A 20,824-nucleotide genomic window follows, 5' to 3' on the forward strand; every position below is an offset into this window, starting at 1 on the left:
TATAAACATAATGAAATCAGATGAACAAAGACATGACAGGGGGGATGGTACAGGGAGAATAAAGCAAGGCATCAAGTAATGTATCCACAATAAAGTTGGAGAAGACTTCTCAATAATGGCATTTGGTAACACAGATCTTAACAGTATCATAAGACAATGATAAAACGTACAGCTTGTATGTGTGACAAACAGGAAACATTAGAACATGTAATTATTTGTTGTACCAGTCTAATTTGTGCTTAAGTTTTTGCAGTTTTTATGTCTGGGTGACTATTTTAAATTACGTTTTTTTTTTCAATAAATTTAATAAATTAATACCAAAAATAAGTACCCAGACACGTTTCTATACGTTGCTTTTAGAAGGATTCTGATTAATCAAAATATATCTATTTTATTTTGCTTAACTGTATTGAGTGCCAAAATTAAATAAATGCATACATAATTTTAAAAAAAACAATTAAATGTGTTAATTAAAATTGGCAATAAATAATTTATTAAACACATAACAAATGAAAATATAAATTAATTTCATTTAAAGCATTTAATTATTTCACTAATTAATAAATTATTTCATGTTCCTGTGCATTGCATCATGAGTTTATATTGTCTGTCAGACTCGCCCATCATGTATTTAGTTATTTCATTTTGGCACTTTTGGCGCTCCAAATCTTTGTGGCGGTTCGAGAAGCAGCAGCAGGAGCAGAGTCTCGGTAAAGCGAACACGGAAGTACAGAGGAGTGAACTCTCTTTGCAGCTCATTCTGAAAACTCATTACAACAACAGTCATGGCCGCCTCCTGCTCTTTGGTGTGCTGTGGAGAGGAGCGAGAAGCAGATAAAGCTGTCATCGGTGATTATCTCTTATTTGTGTTCATGTAGAAACTTTTACGTGTAGCTCTGTGATTTTTGATGATGATACGTGACGCAGCGTTGGGCTTTGTAGCGTTTGTTAAAAAAAAAAAACTGTCGCGCACACGTGGGCACTACAGTGTTGTTGATGGTTCGTTGCGGTCTGATCAGGTATAATTGTCGGTGATTATGGTCTTGAATGATAAGGTCCTGTCATGTTTTTTTCAACCCCACAGTCCGCTTTTCCAACGGCACCGTCCAAAATGCAGACAAACTGGATTTCAGCATGTTTAAGAGCGCGGAGGAGAGCAACCCCAGAAAGAAGAGCAGGCGGATACTGGTGAGGAAGATGAGGTGCTGCTGTGTGTTTACACTCTCCGGGCTGTGTTGCTCTACTCTTAGTGTTGTTTGTGGTTTCCTTTGTTTAGGTTGCTGAAACAGACAGACTGTCCTATGTGGGGCAGAACTTTGGAGTGGGGTCCATGAAATGCAATAATCTTTGCAAGTAGGTGATTGTTGGCACATTTAGGCATGCTGTGGTTTACTGAGAGAGATTAATAAGGGTGACGTTTGTCATCTCTTTAGATATTACGTTGGTGTGTTGAATAAACGGACCATGACAATGGAGGTGCACAACGCTCAGCTCTTCAACATGCAACCAGTTATACCAGGTAAAGCGGGGGAGGATATATTGATTGCTATTTTGAACTGTCCAAAAGACCAGACGCTGTGGAGGGAAACTGTTTAATGCTTTGCATGGCTTGGGATAGTCACTCTTTCTGACTTTTGTCACCAGGAGAGACAACAGACAGCACAAAGCCCCAGGACACTACTCAGACCTACAGGGACAAGGTACATTTACCTCCTGTTTGTCCAGTAAAAGACGACTGTGCTTAATTATATGTAATATGATATAAATGTCTCAAAATTATCTTTAATTTTCCCTGTAGGTTGACTTATTGATTGAGGCCTTTGGCACCAACAAGCAGAAGAGAGCTCTGAGCTCTCGCAGGCTGAATCAGGTGGGCAGTGAAACCCTGCAGCATGCAGTGGCAAAGGCTGCCGATACTGTGATTGGTGAAAAGGGTCTGGAAGGTAAGCTGCACAGTGGATGCCTCCTTGGAGAAATCTGGAAGAATGTTTTTCTCTCCATGTTTTGTGTGTCGACTTTTTTTTAACCTCCCCTTTCTGCGCAGCTCTGCAGCAAGAAGTGGCTGACGCAGAGTCACAGGGAGACCTGGCTCTGCACCTTCCTCCCTGCAATGCAAATGCAGATGAACGAGAGAACGTCTATCCATTTGATGAGCGTATCTTTTACTCCTGTGCTGGAGGAGGAATGTTTTAGGTGGATTATGCAAAAGCCACCAGGCTGAGTTCTGTGAAATTTGATGGTGAGGAGCAGCATAGGTCTTGATAGTCAGGGATCTGCCCTTGGCTGCCACCCGACACACTGTACCCAACCCCTACTGTGTCTCCTGTGGGTTGTGGGCCTACAGGAGGGCAGGCCCATATCTCCTCTTTGGGCTGCAGCCACTCCGGCTCAGGGTCGAGTTACTGCACCAAGTGGAGGAGTTTAAGTATCACAGGGTCTTTTTCACGAGTGACAGAAGGGAGCGGGAGATTGACAGATGGGTTGGGGCTGCGCCTGTAGTGATGCGGACGCTGCATTGGTCCGTTGTGGTAAAGAGAGAGAGCTGAGCGTGAAAGCGAAGCTGTTGATTTACTGTTCTAACTACATTCCCATCCTCACCTATGGTCACGAACTTTGGGTAGTGACTGAAAATATAAGATTGTGGATAAAATCTGTGGAAATGAGCTTCCTCTAAAGGGTGGCTGGCCTCTCCCCTTAGGAGTGCAGCCATCCAGGAGGGGCTCAGAGTAGAGCTACTACTCCTCCACATCAAAAGGAGTCAATTAAGGCGGTTCGGGCATCTGACTAGGATGCCTCATGGGTGCCTCTTGGGTGAGGTGTTCCAGGCATGTCCTACCGGGAGGAGGCCCTGGGAGAGATTATATCTCTCGGCTGGCCTGGGAACACCGAGGCGTTCCCCTGGACGAGCTGGAGGAGGTGGCTGAGGAGAGGGAGGTGTGGGTTTCTCTGCTTAGGCTGCTGCCCTCGCGATCCGGCCCCAGATAAATAGAAGAAGATGGATGGCTGGAGAAGCATAGGGAAGCAAGGAATCCATTTGATTGTCAGATTACAAGATGCGGTACTGGTGTGTGTATTCATGTCCAAATGTGTGTGTCTGTGTGCCAAGTGAATACATACATGTTTGTATTTAAAGCTACACAAGTCTTTGTTCAAGTCATAATCCTTAACTGATATCTGCAGTCCTGAGCCCAGTAGAGTTTGGTGCTTTGGAGCAGGGTGGTGCCAAAATGGCAGCACTAACCCCTGAAGAGCTGAAGAAGATGAAAGATGATGGAAGGTAGGGGCATCAACACCCCCAAAACATTTTAATAAAGTGTTTCAATGTGCTTGAGATTCATTTTGTGCTCTTTTCTTTTTCTTTACTTAAGGTGCCTGAGTGTTGTGAAGCATCTAGAAAACCTGCCAACTGAAGCTGAAAACAGAGACAAAATGGCTCGCTGCTCCTTCTACCTCTCTCTGCTCCTCAAACTCGCACGGGAGAAGAGCATCACCCGCAAGTGTGAGTGAATTTTTCTAATGTTACACGTGGAAAGTGGTGTAGAAACGTTCACCCTTAGAAATTTGTAGTAATTCATGTTTATATGTGCAGTTGGGCTGGAGGAAGGCTGCCCTCGCATCATTCAGAGCACCCTGTTTAAAACGTTCACCGTGGAGACCTTCAACAGTGGCAGGTACGGTGTATTTATGTATTTGGTGCTGTACTGATTGTTATTAAAAATACATTTTCTTTACTTTGACACACAACATGCTTAAGTTTAACTTTTTCCATTTAGGATCCAGAACAAGGTGTCATCATCAATGCGTGCCAAAATAGCAGCATACTGCTTAGCTCTGCTGCTGCATATGGGTCACATGACAGCTGACCTCACATTACTGCACCGTGACCTGGGAATCACAGAGGCACGGTAAGGAAGGGAAAAAACAAACAGGGAAGCCTTATATGAAAGCTTGTGTAGAATTTCCTATATATGCATCAAGTTTATGTTTTAAATAAGAGTAAAATCGCCACTAATGTGAACTCAACCGCAGACTTTCTGCAGTTGTTTTAAACACACACACACACACACACCACATAAGAGCCTGTTAGAAAGAAGCATCTGTATGACTGATTTTTGTGCGTTTCTATAGGATGATTGAAGTTGCGAAGACAATGGGACTGACCTTGATGAAACCAGCCCGAGGCAAGGGTGATAAAGCTGAGCTGCAAGACGACCACAGACTGGCCGCTCTTGTTCTGCCTTTGGTCAAATACGATCACTTCACCGAGAGGCGGAAACGCAAGAAGATGCACTGAAGAGCCAAAACGAAAACCGAGAACTGAACAGAAAGAATGAATGTGAAACAAATGAACGCCACAAACAAGGCTCGTTTATTAATGCTTTTTGTGGACAAATAAAGTGAACTTCAAGTCGTATATGATGCTTACATTTCTAGATGTAAAAATTACACTTAAGAGCTGTAAACAAATTCTAGATGGCAGAACATCTAGCAAGAACGTATAGGCACATTTGTAGACATCACATATTGCACACTACATATCTTCTCCTTTTCTGACTGGCTGTTATCAAATGAGTGTGTATGGCTGCCTGTCGCTGTGCAGTCAGTCTAGGTCAGCCTCTGTGGGACTCCGGTGTAGCCAGGATATCTGGATAACGGACTTCCTCTTCTGTCTGCTGGTCCTTCTTCACACAATTAAATTAAATAAGCCATTTAAAAAAAAAAAAAAAAAAAAAAAAAAAAGCTAAAATGTTGTGAGACTGTATGGGATGGTTTTGAGATTCCCACCTTGCAACCCAAACCTGCTCAAACCTGATTGGCTGGTAGAACTTGAGTGCAAGTGGACTACAAATGGAATTATAAAGCTTACACTACCAAGTTTTTTTTTTTTTTTTTTTTGCATATTCATATGCAGATATTAGAGTTTTCTGTGCAGCATGTTGACAGGATCTGAAATAATGAGATGTCTCAAAAAGCTGAAGTGCATCAAGTTTTAAAAACCACAGACGACATGATGCAAGAACAGACTCACCAACAAACAGGACAGAGAGATGGTCTTAATTTTGGTTTAGGACTTTTTTTTTTTTTTGTGCATAAACACCTCACACTATGAACACACATTCCCTTGCTACAGTCATCCCTTAAATAGACAAACAAGGCACAACTTTGTCCCACGGTCAAAGCCAGTATTTCTGAAGCATTTGACTCCTGCTAGGATTTAGAAATGTGCACTTCCTAACCAGCGAGTCCCTATACGCAAAACTAACAAAACCAACCAAGTCTGCAATAAAAGAAAATGATAAACTTGGTAAAGCTCTAGTGTCAAACAGATGCTGAAGATGTAGGGTGGCAACAATGTGTTGTAGTCAAACTTGTTTTCATGAGTGCAGTAGCATTTTTATCATAAAAATACAAAAGTCTTATTTCAGATTTACAAAATGTTCTTCCACCTTAATATAAATGAGTGTCGGTGGCTCCTTTAATGCTTCACTTGCGATCTACAGCTTCTTGGACGTTTAACGGTACCCAGGAGGGCCCCATTTTGAAAGTCTGCCCCACGTGTACGGTATACAGCGGTTAAGGAACAAGCAGATGCTGACCTCCTGGCCTTCATATCGGTTTGTAAGTGCTTGCCGGTATTCACAGGATGCAGCAGAACATGCTGCCGCTGTGGCAACCGCTTTCCACAGTCGCGCCAATCCTGGTGGTCACGGAAATTCCAAGTCCAGAGGGATATTGGGATGACGAGAGACCTGCAGGGGAGCTGGCCAGTGGGCGAGGGGGAGGGTTCTCCAAAATCCAGGGGGGAACAGATGTATAGCTATGAAATGAAGAAGGGAAAAAAGGGTAACCAGTAATTAGAGGATGCACTTTGAGTTCATTTTCACCCCACTCCTATTTTTTTAATTTATAGCTATTTTCATCTTTGCCAATTCCTGAGGGAAACATCTGACTTTTCAGCTGCTAAGTTTTCCTCTATGTCACGAGCTACCTGTCACTGAGCAAACAGTATCCAGTGAAGCTTTTTCTCTACAACTGTAACCTGCTTCAACCAAAAACATTGCTGTTAGAGTAAACAGTAACAGAATACTTTAGGGTCTGTGGTGGAAAAAATAAGCTGAGCTCTGAAACCAAACTGATTTTCTGAGGATTTATTGAAAGTAAAGAGTAAACCTTTGCAAAGAGATCAATACAGCACCAACAGTCTTCACACCAGCATTGACCAGCGAACAAAAATAAAAAACAGTTCCTTTATACTCATTGTGTGGATACAATGTATCCTGATATTCAGTATGCCTTCCTGTACAGCTGGCATCGTCCCTGATAAGTCAAAAATAAAATGCATGGCTTGTGTAGAATAAGTGGGCCTTAGCTAAGTACAGTAGCTTGCTCATACATTGCTAATGTTAACTTTCTAACTAGAGAACGTTACGCTAGGATTCACAACCCAAAATGTTTTTTTTAATCCAGCTGCAGGCATTTTGTTAGCATTTCTGTTCTCACTTGTATATATTGGTGCGGACTGTTGTCTTTTCTAGTGATTGTACTTTCCTACTATGCTCCTTTATCCACTACAATAGGTGATTCTGCATGTTTGATGAGGCACAATTTTTACATCAGATGCCCTTACTGATGCAACCCTCCCAATTTATCTAGGTTTAGAGTATACTAGCTTATGACCATCGAAGCTGGGTCTTTAGTCTTTTTGCATGTAAGGCAAATGTGTTGACTACACCACGGTTTTCCTACTAAAAGCAATGACCTCAAATTCATTAAATGCTCTGTAAGTCGACCTGGAGATTTGGGTGAGTTTTTTGTCACTCTGTTTTAAAACTATTGATTTATGGGCACTGCGTGAACTGCAGAGAGACAAAGTGTAGACTGCAAATCCACTGATGGTCTGCTAAATATCAGTTTTTATGGGCTTCCCATTTACCTGTCATTATTCCTTAGAATGCTGTTGTTCCGCAACACACAGCTCTCATTGCCAGGATCCATATGTAGCAACGCTTTTCTGTTGTCAGGGTGGCCCTGGAACAAGATGTTGTCATGGACAACACCTTTAACTGGCCCTAGCACAGCGATGCCACAGCCCTGTGCCGGCTGGATACGATTGCGCACTAACTGAAGACAAAAATTATTACTTTTATATTAATCATATATTAAACAGCTGCAATATGTAGCTCTAAGAGTAAGTTTGAGAGTCTTCACTCCATCTCACCTTGATATCGGCACTTCCACAAACCTGGATTCCACATCCACGGTTTCCAACAACATCATTCTCCACAATCTGCCCATTACCACTGAAACTGACACCATAGCCACTGTTTTCATATATGCCATTACCACGGACTTCCACCCTGCAGTCTCTCTCCACCGCAACACCACCTCGACCATTTTCCAGAATGCAGTTCGTGGCTAGTCGGGTCAGCTGACTGCTTTGCAACACGGCGATGCCAAGGCCACGGTTACAGTTTATGAGATTGGCAAAAACATTCAGGGCCTCAGTGCTCTTCACATACAGACCAACTGCTAAAGAAAGGGACAGAAAGATGGAGAAACGTTAGAGTCAGATAGTGAAAGACTATCTGGATTTGATGCAACAGATCAGTTTAGTACCTCCATTGTAGCTCATGCAGTTGCTCTCCACCAGAGCCACACTAATAGAACGGCGAGCAGAGTGGCGCTCATCCTCGCTGTCCAGATCACTCTCCCAGGCAAACAGTTCACCTTCTTCATTAAAATTCTCCTGCCCTTCACGTCCCTCTCCTTCTACTCCCCTCCTGTCCACACCGCCTCCTTCTCCACCAATTCCATCCTGCCCAGGCCAGTTTCCCTCCCTGATCTCAATGTTCTCTGGGTCCTTCCTGCAGAATACTGCCAGCCCATACATAAAGTTATGGACAATGTAGTTGCCTAGGAGTTGTGGAAGGCTGGACGACATAACCCACACACCACAGCCTTTGTTACCTGAAGAAATTGGGAGGAAGAGGGAATTAATCTGTGTCATGGGTGTTCAAGATGAGCTGTTAAGCACAATGCAGCTTTCAAGAGATTCAAAATACATACAAAAGACCTGGTTTCCCTCAATAAGTCCACGTCCTCTCTCTCCCACCACAACGCCATCTGAATAGCCGTAACAAATGTAGTTGTTCCTTAAGATAGGGTCACCACCTCTGCGGATATCCACACCCCCCCATTGGTTCTCTCTGATCACATTCTCTGTAATTAAAATGTATTCACGTGTACGTCAGTGGGGGAAAATGAAGAACCCATTTGTCGTGCTGATGTGTAATTTAGACAAGGCAATGGAGCAGATCCAGTGACACACCTGTTATCATTCCTCTGCCATTCTCGTTTATAGCAATCCCTGCAGCCTGGCCCTGGAAGATGTGATTCCCACTGAAGAGGGAAAGCAAAAAGAGAACAAAAGAACAAAGCAAGTTATGGAAGAGAGAACAGAAAAGTGCTGCCAAAAAAAAAAAGCTTTGTTGTAGGTTTTATACTGAAATCGTCACTTTTTTTTTGAGTAAAAAAAACCTATGAAGTTGTTTCAACAATGTAAAAAGTATCCAAAATAATGGAGAAAAAAATAATGAGCTACACATGGCTTGGCAAGTTGAATGTTTGTAGAGTCCAACCTACCTCACCACAGGATTTCCACAGAAGAGAATGTACACACCAGCTTCTTTGTTATTGTAGATCTGGTTGCTTCGGATTGAACCTTTTCCATTGCCAAGGACAACAACCCCAGAACGCAAACCACTGTGTATTTTGTTGCACTGTGGATTAAAATAGAAGTGTAAAGAGGGGTGGGGTAAATTAGTTTAATCTGGAAAGCTTGGATAGATCATTTCTGTATACCATAAATATTCACACTCAGTATGTGTCTGCCTGTTTTCCACACACAAAAAAAGCATCTTCAGCTCATAACTTAAATTAGAAAGATAGTTTAAAATTAAAAAAAAAAAAAAAGCTGTTAAAGCTCTAAGACATGCCATTACATGAAACTTGGGTTTAGGTTACTTTTGTCAAAGTTTTGTTGTTTTCTTGTATCTTTAAAAACTTGGACTTGAATCAGCAATGGTGCAGCATTTACCACAATGGTTGGGTTAGCCCCTTTTCGGATGTCCAGCCCTGCCTCCCCATTTGAGTGGATATTATTTTCTGCTATGAGGCCCTGAGCAGAGAGGCGCAGAAACACACCTGACGCACGGCACTCACAGACCTCGTTTCTCAGCATTACGATCTGAAGCAGGAGAGGGAGAGAAAACGAAGGTGATCACATAACAGCTTGAATAGGAAACTGCTGCTAAATTACTAATGATTGGAGCTACTTGAACTTGATATGTTACCCAGGGTGCTGTGTATACACAAGTCACTAAATCTGTTATGATACATATCACAGATACATGCCATTTGTATGAAGCAAAGTTACTAGGAATTTTACTAACTGTGGCATTCTGGATGCAGCGCACAGCATAGTTCAGCCCACGAAAAACATTCTCTTCCAGTCGAGCTTGTCCATAATTGGACAGATGTACACCGCCCTTCCCGTCCCTGAAGAGGCAGCGTCTGAGGATGCAGCCAAGTGTGGATGCTGCCAACATGTGAGCCTCTGGGTCTCTGTCTAATTCCTGCTGAAGGGTGAGACGCTCAGGGATCATGGATGGGGGATCGGGGGAAGAGGAAAGTGGCAGAGAGCCATCTGACCGGGGGTTCAGCAAATGTGACAGGCCATGATGGTCACATGGGATTTTGTATTCCAGTGTTAAATGCTTTTTGGTGTGGTTGGTCCCCCCTTCATCTCTATTCTCTTCCTCTCCCTCGCTGTGCTCACCATCACTCCAGCCATCTTCAATCACTGTACGCTGACATACTGCATCTACCCCTGTCTTCCTCTTCCAGTCCTCTATGGTTATGTTCTCCTTTTTAACATTAGCACCTGGAGGTTGATATCCACCAGTGGAGGCAGCTGGATGTCCTTTAGGAGAACTATTATACTCAGAAATGCCATGTGATGGGAACGTCCTAGCCAGAGCTGCCAAATGTTTACAAGCCCAATTCCTTTCTGAGACTGGAGGACCTTCCACAGTCACTGAAGCTGTGTCACTTCCTGAGAAGTCACAGCTGTCAAATAAACTCAGGACAACTCCCAGCAAGTGTGCAGAGCTGCCCTGAGAGAAGGAGCAAAACCGAGCCTGGCAGGTTCCTGGCCCACGGATTTGCAGCTGAGCTCCCTCAAAGTTGCAGTTATCTAGTTGGACATGTCCCCAGGATGTCTGGAGGAGAGCAAGATAGAAAACAAAGAAGTATAATTAGACCCTATTTTGTTAAGACATCTCCGTGTAAACTAAACCACTCTGAATCTGAGACATGGCTCTCTTAGGAAACAAGCTGTTGCTTCACCTTGTAGACAACAGTGGAAAACCAGGGTGGCATGAACACCAGATTACACAGCCTAGCCGTAGGGCACTGCTGCTCTATGCACATCAAAAGGGCCACCTCGCCCAGTCGGCCCAGCCCAACCAGCTCCACAGGTACCTTCAGCGCTACCTCAGCCTGCTCCTCATACACCCCTGGATGGAGAACCACTCGATCATATGGCCCCACCACCCCAAGGGCTCCACGGAGGGTCTCAAACTCACATCCAGGTCCCACGTGCCAAACCCTGCGATCTTTCCGACGGCGGAAAAAGAGGAGGCAGGCGGAGGACTGGAGCTCCGGGCCATTTTGAGTCCAAGTGCGGGTGGCAAGGGCATGTTGTTTCAGGGCTTCTCTCCAGGAAGAGGGCTCCAGATGCGGTTGACTAGGCCAGTTGGGATGTCGGCACTCAGGGCAGCCCAAACAGAGCTGTCTCCAGCGGGTGTTATCCAGAGAGAGGATGAGCTCCCGCCAGGCACGGCACACCTGGCAGCAGCGGCCCAGGTCAGGGAGAGGAAGATAGGCTAAGATAACCCTCCACAGCTCCACGGGGAGGCTGCCCACTTCCATGGCAGCAGAGACGCCGGTTGGTTACCACCGCGATGGGAGGGATACCTGGGGACAGTCACACATGCACACAAGCGCGCATTTCAGGCAGCAGGAAGCGCCAACCATTACACAACAATTATGAGGGCACACAATATTACACAACAGGATATACAACTGCATTAAGTAAAAACAAAAAACAAATTCGCACATCAATACCCAATGCTGCTGCGGCCAGCATTCATTTTAGCTGGAAATCAAAATATAGAGAAAACTACATATGAATTCCGTAACCGTACTGCTCATTTTGCATAGCGGTCCACTCAGGCCTGCAATACTGCAATGAAAGTTTGCTGCAGTTAAATGCGGTTAGCTAGCCACGTAACTAACGCTAGCCAAAACGTCCTTACCCTTTACCAGTGTGCCATAGTTAGACGCATCAACACATGTCGGCTCGACGTTTAGACCAGCCATCCATCTGGCGTTACACGCCTGCGACACGGATTTTGTCCTCGCAGCCTCCACAGTTCACGGCAATCCATGATTATTGCAGATGTGCCACCGAAGTAAATGGAGTTCAGACGATTGCTTACAGTTCACGGAAAGAAACCCAGGATCCCCATCTTCCGCTTCCCAAAAGTGGGCGTTTACTTCAGCTTTCCCTTGGTGCATCCAAAGGGAAGCTGAAGTATGGGGAACGATGTTTAACTAGTTAAAGCCCATATTCAGAGCCGGTCCAAGGTTTTATGGGGCCTCAAGTAGAATTTTATTTAGGGTCCCCCATTCCACCTCCCCAGCTCAGCATTCCAATATTAAATGTATATTGTGCATTTTTTAAGCGTTTGGGCACTCTACATTTACCTAAACACAATGATCAAGGGTTAAAAGTATATTGGAAAGAAATAAAATAAATCATTAGGCAATACATTTTTAAAATAAGTTAACTGTTTTAATTGTTTTTGAAATGTGCAAATGGGCAGAACAGTCATTAAGCATTTATCACACACACACACACACACACACACACACACACACACACACACACACACACACACACACACACACACACACACACACACACACACACACACACACACATATATTACACATATTACACATATATTTGGTAGAAAAAAGGAATCATTTTGAAATCACCCAGATTATTAGGCATACTCTGCTTTATACTTTTGCTTTATCATGGTAGGAAAATGAGTGTCCATTATAGCAGGGGGGCACAGATTTTGGCGGAGGGAGAAACACAGCCTGATAAAACGAGTATCCCCTCTAGCTTTTGGTAGGAAAAAGGAATAATCTCCCAAATAATTAGGCATTCTCTGCTTTATTCAGCAAGTAAAAGCAGTCATGGTAAGACAATAAGTGTAGCTGTCCTTGGGGTCAATAAATGGAGAGTCTCAACGGGTGCTTAATTCTTTATTTCCCTTCAAATGGTTTGTTACCGCGGTGATGTTATTTTCAATTGGATATTGGATATTCAAGCTCCGCAGAGTTAGCGGCATCTAACTCACGGTTGATCGGATTCAGGAACTCTAATTTCTCTGTTGCTCCCTCTTATCACGTTCGGTGGTTCACTTAGAGACCGTCAATAAATTTCCGAATAAAACACTCAAGAGCAAAAAAAAAAAAAAAAAAAGATTTCTTGTCTTGTGACCAACTGCAACAACAACAATGGTAAATCATGCTACTAGATTACACAAAAGAGGCCAGTGGCACAAAAAGGGGGTATGCACTATATGCAATGCATAGGGGCGCCGCACAAGAGGGGGGCGCCAAAATGATGTGGGAAAATATTTCTCTAGTTGCATTTTCTGTATTTAACATTTGACATGATCAATAACAGAGGCGCTTCGCTGATTAGGCGCCCCTGCGCTCCTTCACCTCCCCTCCTCCTGTCCCATTTAAAGACAGTCGGTAAGTTATGTCATAGAAGTCTTGTATGTTATAAGTCCATGAATAAGTGATCTGCACACATGAACACAGTAAACGTTGAGAGGATGCGGATAATGCGGTTTTTTTTTGTGTGTGTAGTGTTCTAGCTAGCGGTTGATCGCAAGGCGCCGCGCCAGGCTGAGACGCTTCACTTTCAGAGCTCTGCTGTCTCTGCATTTAGCAAACAGGAGCCCGCCCCACTCCGCTAGATCGCTGCTTTTATCGCTGCTCGCGCCTGTATTATTTCACTGCAATTTACAATCTACCACAGCAGGGAAAGTTCACAATGTGCACGTTTGGTGTCCCTAAGGTCATGCGCGCACTTGATTTCGCGGCTGCAGAAATCGAAATGACAACCATCATGAATGAGAAGTAAGAAGAAAAACGAAGATCAAATGAAAATTTCAGGAATGAATTAACAGGAGTGGATCATCGCTGACAAGTTTTTTCCACGCCTCCACTGTCTGTGTGGTTTTACTGGCTGTGCAGAGAATGTCAGCTGTTATTTTTTCCTTACATCAGCTGTAGCCACCAGAACGATCACTATAACCACAATCTGGTGGTTTGGTTTGTGCGATTGTTTGGTGCCGGACCCCCCCTTCGGTATCAAGTGTCTCCGTCAGAATATTTTTATGCTTTAATCCCTGATTAGCGATTAAAAATGGACCCACAGTAGAAACGTAATTTTCTACTCATGCAGCTTATGCAGCCCCCAGTTTTTCAACAAAAACACTGCAGCAGGTGTTTTAGTGCAGTCTGTCGGAGCCGTTACTGAGACAGTGCGCTCAGATCAAAGCAGCAGCGCTTACTCCTGTAACCACCTTAAAACTTTTATTGGGAAACAGCTGGAGGTCCTTCTTCAACCACCTGATCAGCAACATGAAGAACAGAGAACTTTGTAGCGCAGCTGCAAACACAGCGGTGGAGACAAGTTATCACGTGGTCCAGTCCCCAAAGCTGCAGGGACGCATTATGATGCTTCATAAGAAAAGCCGACTCTCACCTTTCATCCTGGAGCCCTGTTGAGGCTTTTCCTTCACTTTCTATGAACTGACAGATTTCCTCAGGCAGCTCATCGCACCTGTGTAATAAGGCGCGTCACCAAATTCAGAAACTATTTACTCCAGAAAAGACTGAAACTGCCTCTTACAAAGTTCCCTGTCTGTGTTTCGGTGTTTATGACGCGTTCTGCCTTCAGGACTTTGCTGCGCAGCGTTTCCTGCTGTGTGACACAGTGATGCACTGTCAGCTCACCTGTGCAGGTCTCCCTCTTCATCTTTTCCGTATCTGTCCCACCAATCCGCTCTTTCCCCCGCAGTGCAAGTGAGGAAAAGAGACAGATGGTTTACCTCCGATGTCAGCGTTGAGGTCTTTTGCCTCCCACCTGTTTGGAAAATCCCTGTTTTCCACTTTTCGTTTGGTCATTTTTTGGGGAGTCAGGCAGCTTAAATGTCACTGTAAAAAGTGCTGACCAATGTTTTATCCGCTGATCACTGATCAATCGGCAATAGGGAAAACACATCCCACATCAGTTCTTGGCCTGCCGGCAGCTGTTGCAGTGCATGGAATTTGTAGTAAGAGTGGTGGGAGCACATTTACCCACGGGCTATTAATAATAACTATATGAAATCATCTTGCTGGCCGTATAAAATTAGATCGTGGGCCGGAAATGGCCCGCAGACCTTGAGTCTGACACATGTGACATAGAGAAAAACTGCAGTACGGAAGTTAAAATGGGCAGATGAATTGTTAGTACGAAAAATTATTTCTTATCCGATTACTTGATTAATTGATGGAATAATCGATACAATACTCGATTCTGAAAATAATCGATAGTTGTATTCAGAAAGCCATAGTCAAACATTAGTTTTCAGCACCAGTGGAGCTGTGAAAGGCCTTTAAGAAAAATGACATGCACCTCGAGAAATGTAACTACAGGTTCACAAAGACTGTGATTATGCTTTAGATGTGCTTTCTGGTTACATGTGTAGGCCCCTTCACTCAATTAACAAGCAGGAGCAGCTTTTAGCGGTTAGTATTAGCTTGCTAATTAGCATTACCACCCCCGCCCATGGGGGGGGGGGTAAAAAATGTGTCCGCATACACCTCAGAAAGTATATAGCTGCGCCCCTGAAAGAGGCACACTCATTTTTATTCCATTTTAAGCCTTTATATATTTTTTAGGATTTTTTTTGTTAAATTTTAGGATTTTTCTTCAATAGCTTCCAGGTCATGTGTCCCACTGTGAACACTCAAGAGTTAGAAAACAACCCCCTCAGATTCTAAAAAGTTCTCCATCGCTGTGATGGATTCCCTTTAACATTGTGGATCATCACTGATATGTTTTTCCATGGTTCCACCACTCTCTACCGTGTTTGTGTGTTGTGCTTGCTGTGCTGAAAATTTCAGATGTTTTATTTTTTTCTCTACTTCAGCTCCCAGTTTAATCGCAGTTTGCTAGCGAGTACAGTTAGCACTAGCCATTGTTCGGCACTGGAAGGACCCTTCCTCGTCAAAATATTTTTTATACTTTAGTCCCTGATTAGTGACTGAATCTTGACCTGCAGTAGAAACGTATTTAGGGGTGCCTGGATGGCTTAGTGGTGAAGCTGGTAACCACATACACATGCGGCGTTGCAGCGCGGGTTCGCGTCTCGGCCTGTCGCCATTTTGCCCGCGTGTCTTTCCCAAATTTCCTGTCTCTCTCCACTGTCGATAAAAGCCGCTGTGGCCAAAAATGCACACACACACACAAAAAAAAAAAAAACGTATTTAGGGGAATGCTTGTGAATACAAAGCATTACAACATTACGCTCACACAGCCCCCAGTTTTTCAACATAAACACTGATGACACAACAGCAGCAGTTCCTTTTCAGTCTATTCACTTGGTACAACATATATAGTATGGGATATCATGCCCTCGTGTGTCCCACTGAAGACACCTCTATTCACGGCTCTTAGGCAAATGACCTGTGATGACATATGTGTGGCTCTGCCCACACATATATAACACTGTCATCACAGTCATTCCTCAGTTCTTACTAAGAACACCTCTGCTGAGGCCAGCTAGCTAGCTCAGCTAGTTAGCTCTGTTGTCTGCTGGCTCAAAGTTAGTTTAACTGCCCCTGTTGGTGTTAGCCCCACAGGGCTATTTATCTAGATGAATCAGTGTCTGCTGCCGGATTATTTGGGCAATTGCTAAATGCTATTCAGGCCAAATTCGAGCTGAGGAGGAAGCAGACGGAAGCTCTGCGCGATATCATCCACAGACGTGATGCGAAGCCCAAGTTGACAGCTACCTCTCGCAGGACCGCCGTCTCTCTGCCCACCATAAAGAGAGCGGTGCCCACAGCTGCTATGGGGGTGCCACCAGCAAGAAAACAGCCTCCGGGTCAGATTCCATACCAGTTGGCTTGGAGAAAAGGCCCACCTTCAGGGCCCAGGAGGGATTCCGTGCGCAGGAGGAAGAATCCTCAGCCCTCCTAGCTCTGGGGTTGAGTGGAGAAGGGCTCCAGCGGCAGAGAAATGCCGCTTCCCCCCATCTGTTGCCGCACAAAAGGTGCCACTTAAGTTCTGTTCAGGTTGTTTTAAATGCTCAGGTGACCACATCAAGTGCTCCTCCTGTATCTTATTGTTATGCTCCAATAAAAGTGCCTCTTACAAACCATATGAGTGTACATGTTCCTGTGTTACGATCAATAAAAAATGCTGACATTCTGTACTTAAGTAGAAGTACAAGTACTTGTGTTAAAAACTACTCTGGTAAAAGTTCAAGTACTGGTTCAACTTCTGTACTCAAATAAAAGTAAAAAAGTACAGGCTCTGAAATCTACTCAAAGTAAGAAAGTAAAAGTAGCTCCTTGGAGGACGTTTCTACCTCTTTCTTACATCTTTCTCCATCTGAGTGAAGTTATCGCTCATTCTTTGCTCTCCCTTACAATACAGCAGCTGTTCTTTTAGCTAGCAGACACACTGTGTTGACAAACTGCAGACACTTTTTTTGTCCTCTACATTTTCTGTCATTTATTTTCCTCACCGTTCCGGCGTGCAGCCTCTATGTAAAGCGCAACCTCCTCTAGCTCTTTCCGGTCTCTGAGCGAGCGTTGCAGGAGCCTCTCCCTCTACCGTGTGGGGTGTCTGGTCCCCACCCTGTTGTTGCGCCTTCCAAGAAAAAACCGCTCGCAATCAAAAGCCGGCTCCCGCACTGACCAGAAATGCAAATGTTTCTCAATAGCATTAAACCTAAAGTAACGAGCTTGTTTTGAAAATGTAAGAAGTAGAAAGTACAGATACTCGTGTAAAAATGTAGTGAGTAAAAGTACAAAGTTGTCAGAAAAATAAATACTCAAGTAAAGTACAGATACCTGAAAAATCTACTTAAGTACAGTAACGAAGTACAAATACTTCGTTACTGTCCACCACTGTTTGCAAGCAAGTGCAAATCCTCAGCCTGCAGGCCAAATAAGCCGAGTCAGGCAGGTTATCCCTTTCCCCGCAGACACACTGGGGGCGACATCGCCTCACCTGCTGCAGGTAAGCCGACTGGTGGCCCACCTCCTTCAGTGGCACCCCCTCTCCGTGGGTGGTGAAAACCGTTGCTACAGGTTACCGGTTACAGTTCTGGACCAGGCCGCCTCGCTTCCGCGGTATATTAAGCTCTAATGTAAGAAGCGAAGCAGCGACAACACTAAGGGAGGAAATAGACTCGCTGCTGCAGAAGACAGCAATATGAGTGGTACCCGCTTTGGAGACGGACAAAGGTTGGTACAGCCGCTATTTTGTCGTTCCAAAAAAAGGGGGCGGGCTTCATCCTATTCTCGACCTGCGAGTCTTGAACAGATACCTGCAAATGTACAAGTTCAAGATGCTAACACTCAGACAGCTTCTGAACGCAGTCAGCCCAGGGAATTGGTTTACAACAATTGATCTAACAGATGCCTATTTTCATGTGGCTATACACCCAAATCACAGGCAGTTTCTGAGGTTCGCATTCGAGGGTGTAGCCTACGAATATCTGGCGCTGCCTTTTGGGCTGTCTCTTGCTCCTTGCACCTTTAGAAAATGTGCCGAGGCAGCATTAGCTCCCCTTCGAGACAGAGGCATCCGCATTTTGGCCTATCTAGATGACTGGGCTCTCATAGTGGACTCCAGAGAACAGCTCTCGCTGGTCCTGTCTCACATTCAGGCACTGGGTTTCTCAGTGAATTTTCAGAAACGCTCGCTGACCCCAAGCCAGTGGATCCCATTCCTCGGACTAGAAATATGCTCGCTCTCCGGCCGAGCGCGTCTGTCAGAGCACAGAGTAGCCGCATTTCACTGCTGCCTCGCTCAGTTTCAGTTGGGATGCAGACTGTGTTTCCAAACAATCCTACAGTTGTTGGGCATGATGGCATCGATAATTTACTTAGTGCCACACGGGCTGTTAAGGATGAGAGCTTTCCAGCGATGGGCTCTCTCTCTCTCATCGCCTGTGTGCGTTGCACCATCTATGGAGGAGACTGACGATAACCGCACCCTGCATGTTAGCAATCCACCCTTGGAGGGAGCCTGGTCTGCTGTATCAGAGCTCTCAGATCGGGATGGTGTCGTTTTGCAAGGTGGCGTCCACAGATGCCTCCCTGAGGGGGCGGGGGACTCTGTGCGATGGCGCATCAGTGAGAGGGGTCTGGATCGCAGCACATCAATCACTTAGAGCTGCTAGCCACTTTTTTAGCGCTCGAGCATTTTCGTCCAGTTCTAATGGATCAGCATGCTTTGGTCTGGACAGTGGTCTCTTACATAAACAGGCAGGGAGGGACACGTTCCCTTCCCCTGCTAAAGCTGCCTCACTTTCTGCTGTTATAGTGCAGTGTTTGCTTTTTGTCACTGAGAGCCACTCACATTCCAGGACGTCTGAACCTGGGACCAGACCTTCTCTCCAGGGGGGTCCTCTGGTGAGGGAATGGAGGTTGCACCCCTTGGTTGTGGCCCAGATTTGGGACATATTTGGCAGGGCAGAGGTGGACCTGTTCGCCTCAAGGGTGATTGCTCACTGCCCGCTGTTCTTCTCCATAACCGACCACAATGCACCTCTGGGGATGGATGCATTGGCACACTCATGGCCAGACATTCTCCTGTATGCTTTTCCCCCAGTGGAAATGATACCACTGGTTTTAGAGAGAGTGCGGTCAGCAGCACCTCTCTCTGATTCTGGTGGCTCCTTGGTGGCCAGAAAAGTCATGGTATGCAGAAATAATCAGTCTGTTGGCAGCAAGTCCCTGGCAGCTTCCTCTCTGCAAGGACCTCCTGCAGAAGGGGAGGTGATTCACCCACGCCCTGAACTGTGGCGGCTGCATGCTTACCTGTTGAGAGGTCAAATTTGATAGCTAAGGGTCTGCCCCCAAGTGTAGTGGCAACAGTACAGAGTGCCAGAGCTTCATCCACTAGAGGCTTGTATGCATACAAATGGCGAGCATTTGAGCATTGGTGCCAAGACCGGCACATTATTTCATTCCAGTGCTCTATTGTGGATGTTTTGACCTTCCTGCAGGAGATGCTAGATAAGGGTCTTTCCTTTTCTACAATTAAGGTGTATTTAGCAACTATATCTATTTGTCATATCGGCTTTGATGGCGTGACACCAGATGCACATCCTCTTGCCATGCACTTCCTAAAGGGAGTTCGCCGACTGAGATCTGTGTCCCCTCGTGGGTCTTGACTTTGGTTCTGGATGCCCTTTGTGGCCCCCCTTTTGAACCCACTGAGTCTGTAGATATGAAGTTTCTTTCATACAAGACTGCGCTTCTTCTTGCTTTGGCTTCCGCAAAGCGAGTGAGTGACCTTCATGCATTATCTGTGCATCCTTCTTGCACACAATTCTCCTCTTATGGTCTATGCCCAAATGCCGCATATCTACCTAAGGTTATTCCAGCAACTTACAGCTCTATGGAATTTGAACTTCAGAGTTTTTGCTCCCCTCCTTTCACATCTGAGAAGGAGAGGAAGTTGCATTCTCTGTGTCGAGTGCATCTGCTACGGGCCTACATTGACCGCACTCGGGATGTGCGTTCATGTGACCAGTTTGTCTGATTTGCTAATCCAGCTAGAGGTAGAGCTCTGTCTAAACAGAGGCTCTCCCACTGGATTATGGAGGCCATCTCCCTGGCATATAGCACTAAAGGTGTCGCTTTGCCTCAGGGTGTGAGGGCACATTCTACCAGGGAAATGGCAACCTCATGGGCCCTTTTTAAATGGGTTCCTGTGAGTGATATTTGCGCTGCAGCTAATTGGTCATCACTGCACACTTTTGTTCGGTTCTACCGTTTGGATGTGACAGCCCCCTTCAGTGGCTCATTCTGTCCTTTCTGCTGGGTCTGCCTTGCACTAGGGTGCTGGTGATCTGACTCCAGTTTGGTGGCTGCTCTCTGGGGTGTGTATATATGTCCCATACTATATGTGTTGTACCGAGTGAATCGACTGAAAGGGAATGAATAGTTATGACTATAACTTCTGTTCCCTGAAGGAGAGGAACGAGGTACAACACTAGGATGCCCCGCTGTGCAGCCGGGCTCGGTGAAGAGCGGCTATTGAACTGAGGAATGACTGTGATGACAGTGTTATATATGTGTGGGCGGAGCCACACATATGTCATCACAGGTCATTTGCCTTAGAGGCATGAATAGAGGTGTCTTCAGCAGGACACATGAGGGCGTGATATCCCATACTATATGTGTTGTACCTCATTTCACTTCTTCAGGGAACAGAAGTTATAGACATAACTATTCGTTTTACATGCAGTCTGTCTGCACAAGCACAAAGAGGCAGATCTGGTGACTGTGAGCTCAGGTGGAGTGGAAGGAAATGTTTTTCTAGCGTCCAAAAGAAGCTTTTTTCACCTGTAACCACCATTAATAAACATTTACTGGGAAA

At 45.1% G+C, this 20,824-nt stretch overlaps 2 protein-coding genes across 5 annotated transcripts; one reads left to right on the top strand and one right to left on the bottom strand.

Annotated features, from left to right (window-relative positions):
- The first annotated feature begins 739 nt into the window (after positions 1-739).
- On the top strand, positions 740-4,414 carry LOC115777007 (DNA-directed RNA polymerase I subunit RPA49). The gene is made up of 12 exons (XM_030724850.1): positions 740-849; positions 1,085-1,188; positions 1,277-1,353; positions 1,434-1,519; positions 1,645-1,700; positions 1,799-1,943; positions 2,045-2,155; positions 3,181-3,277; positions 3,369-3,499; positions 3,590-3,671; positions 3,774-3,905; positions 4,129-4,414. Exons 1-12 carry the CDS (start codon positions 786-788, stop codon positions 4,292-4,294), a joined length of 1,251 nt encoding a protein of 416 aa, XP_030580710.1. The 5' UTR covers positions 740-785; the 3' UTR covers positions 4,295-4,414.
- On the bottom strand, positions 4,355-17,527 carry LOC115776404 (F-box only protein 10). 4 transcript variants are annotated; one of them, XM_030724189.1, is made up of 11 exons: positions 17,441-17,527; positions 10,408-11,037; positions 9,453-10,280; positions 9,098-9,247; positions 8,644-8,780; positions 8,330-8,400; positions 8,068-8,220; positions 7,618-7,968; positions 7,220-7,530; positions 6,935-7,122; positions 4,355-5,818 (listed from the first exon to the last, which is right to left on the bottom strand). In XM_030724189.1, the coding sequence occupies exons 2-11, from the start codon at positions 10,990-10,992 to the stop codon at positions 5,638-5,640; spliced, it is 2,955 nt and encodes a 984-aa protein (XP_030580049.1). In that variant the 5' UTR covers positions 10,993-11,037; positions 17,441-17,527; the 3' UTR covers positions 4,355-5,637. The 4 variants fall into 4 exon arrangements, with proteins under 4 accessions (XP_030580049.1, XP_030580109.1, XP_030579963.1 ...); XM_030724249.1 differs by lacking the exon at positions 17,441-17,527 and adding an exon at positions 11,379-11,628 and having other exon boundaries at positions 7,220-7,527; XM_030724103.1 differs by lacking the exon at positions 17,441-17,527 and adding an exon at positions 11,379-11,628.
- Between the last annotated feature and the right edge of the window lie 3,297 nt (positions 17,528-20,824).

Source organism: Archocentrus centrarchus, chromosome 1, assembly GCF_007364275.1.
Source record: "Archocentrus centrarchus isolate MPI-CPG fArcCen1 chromosome 1, fArcCen1, whole genome shotgun sequence".
NCBI classification, from domain to species: Eukaryota; Metazoa; Chordata; class Actinopteri; order Cichliformes; family Cichlidae; genus Archocentrus; species Archocentrus centrarchus.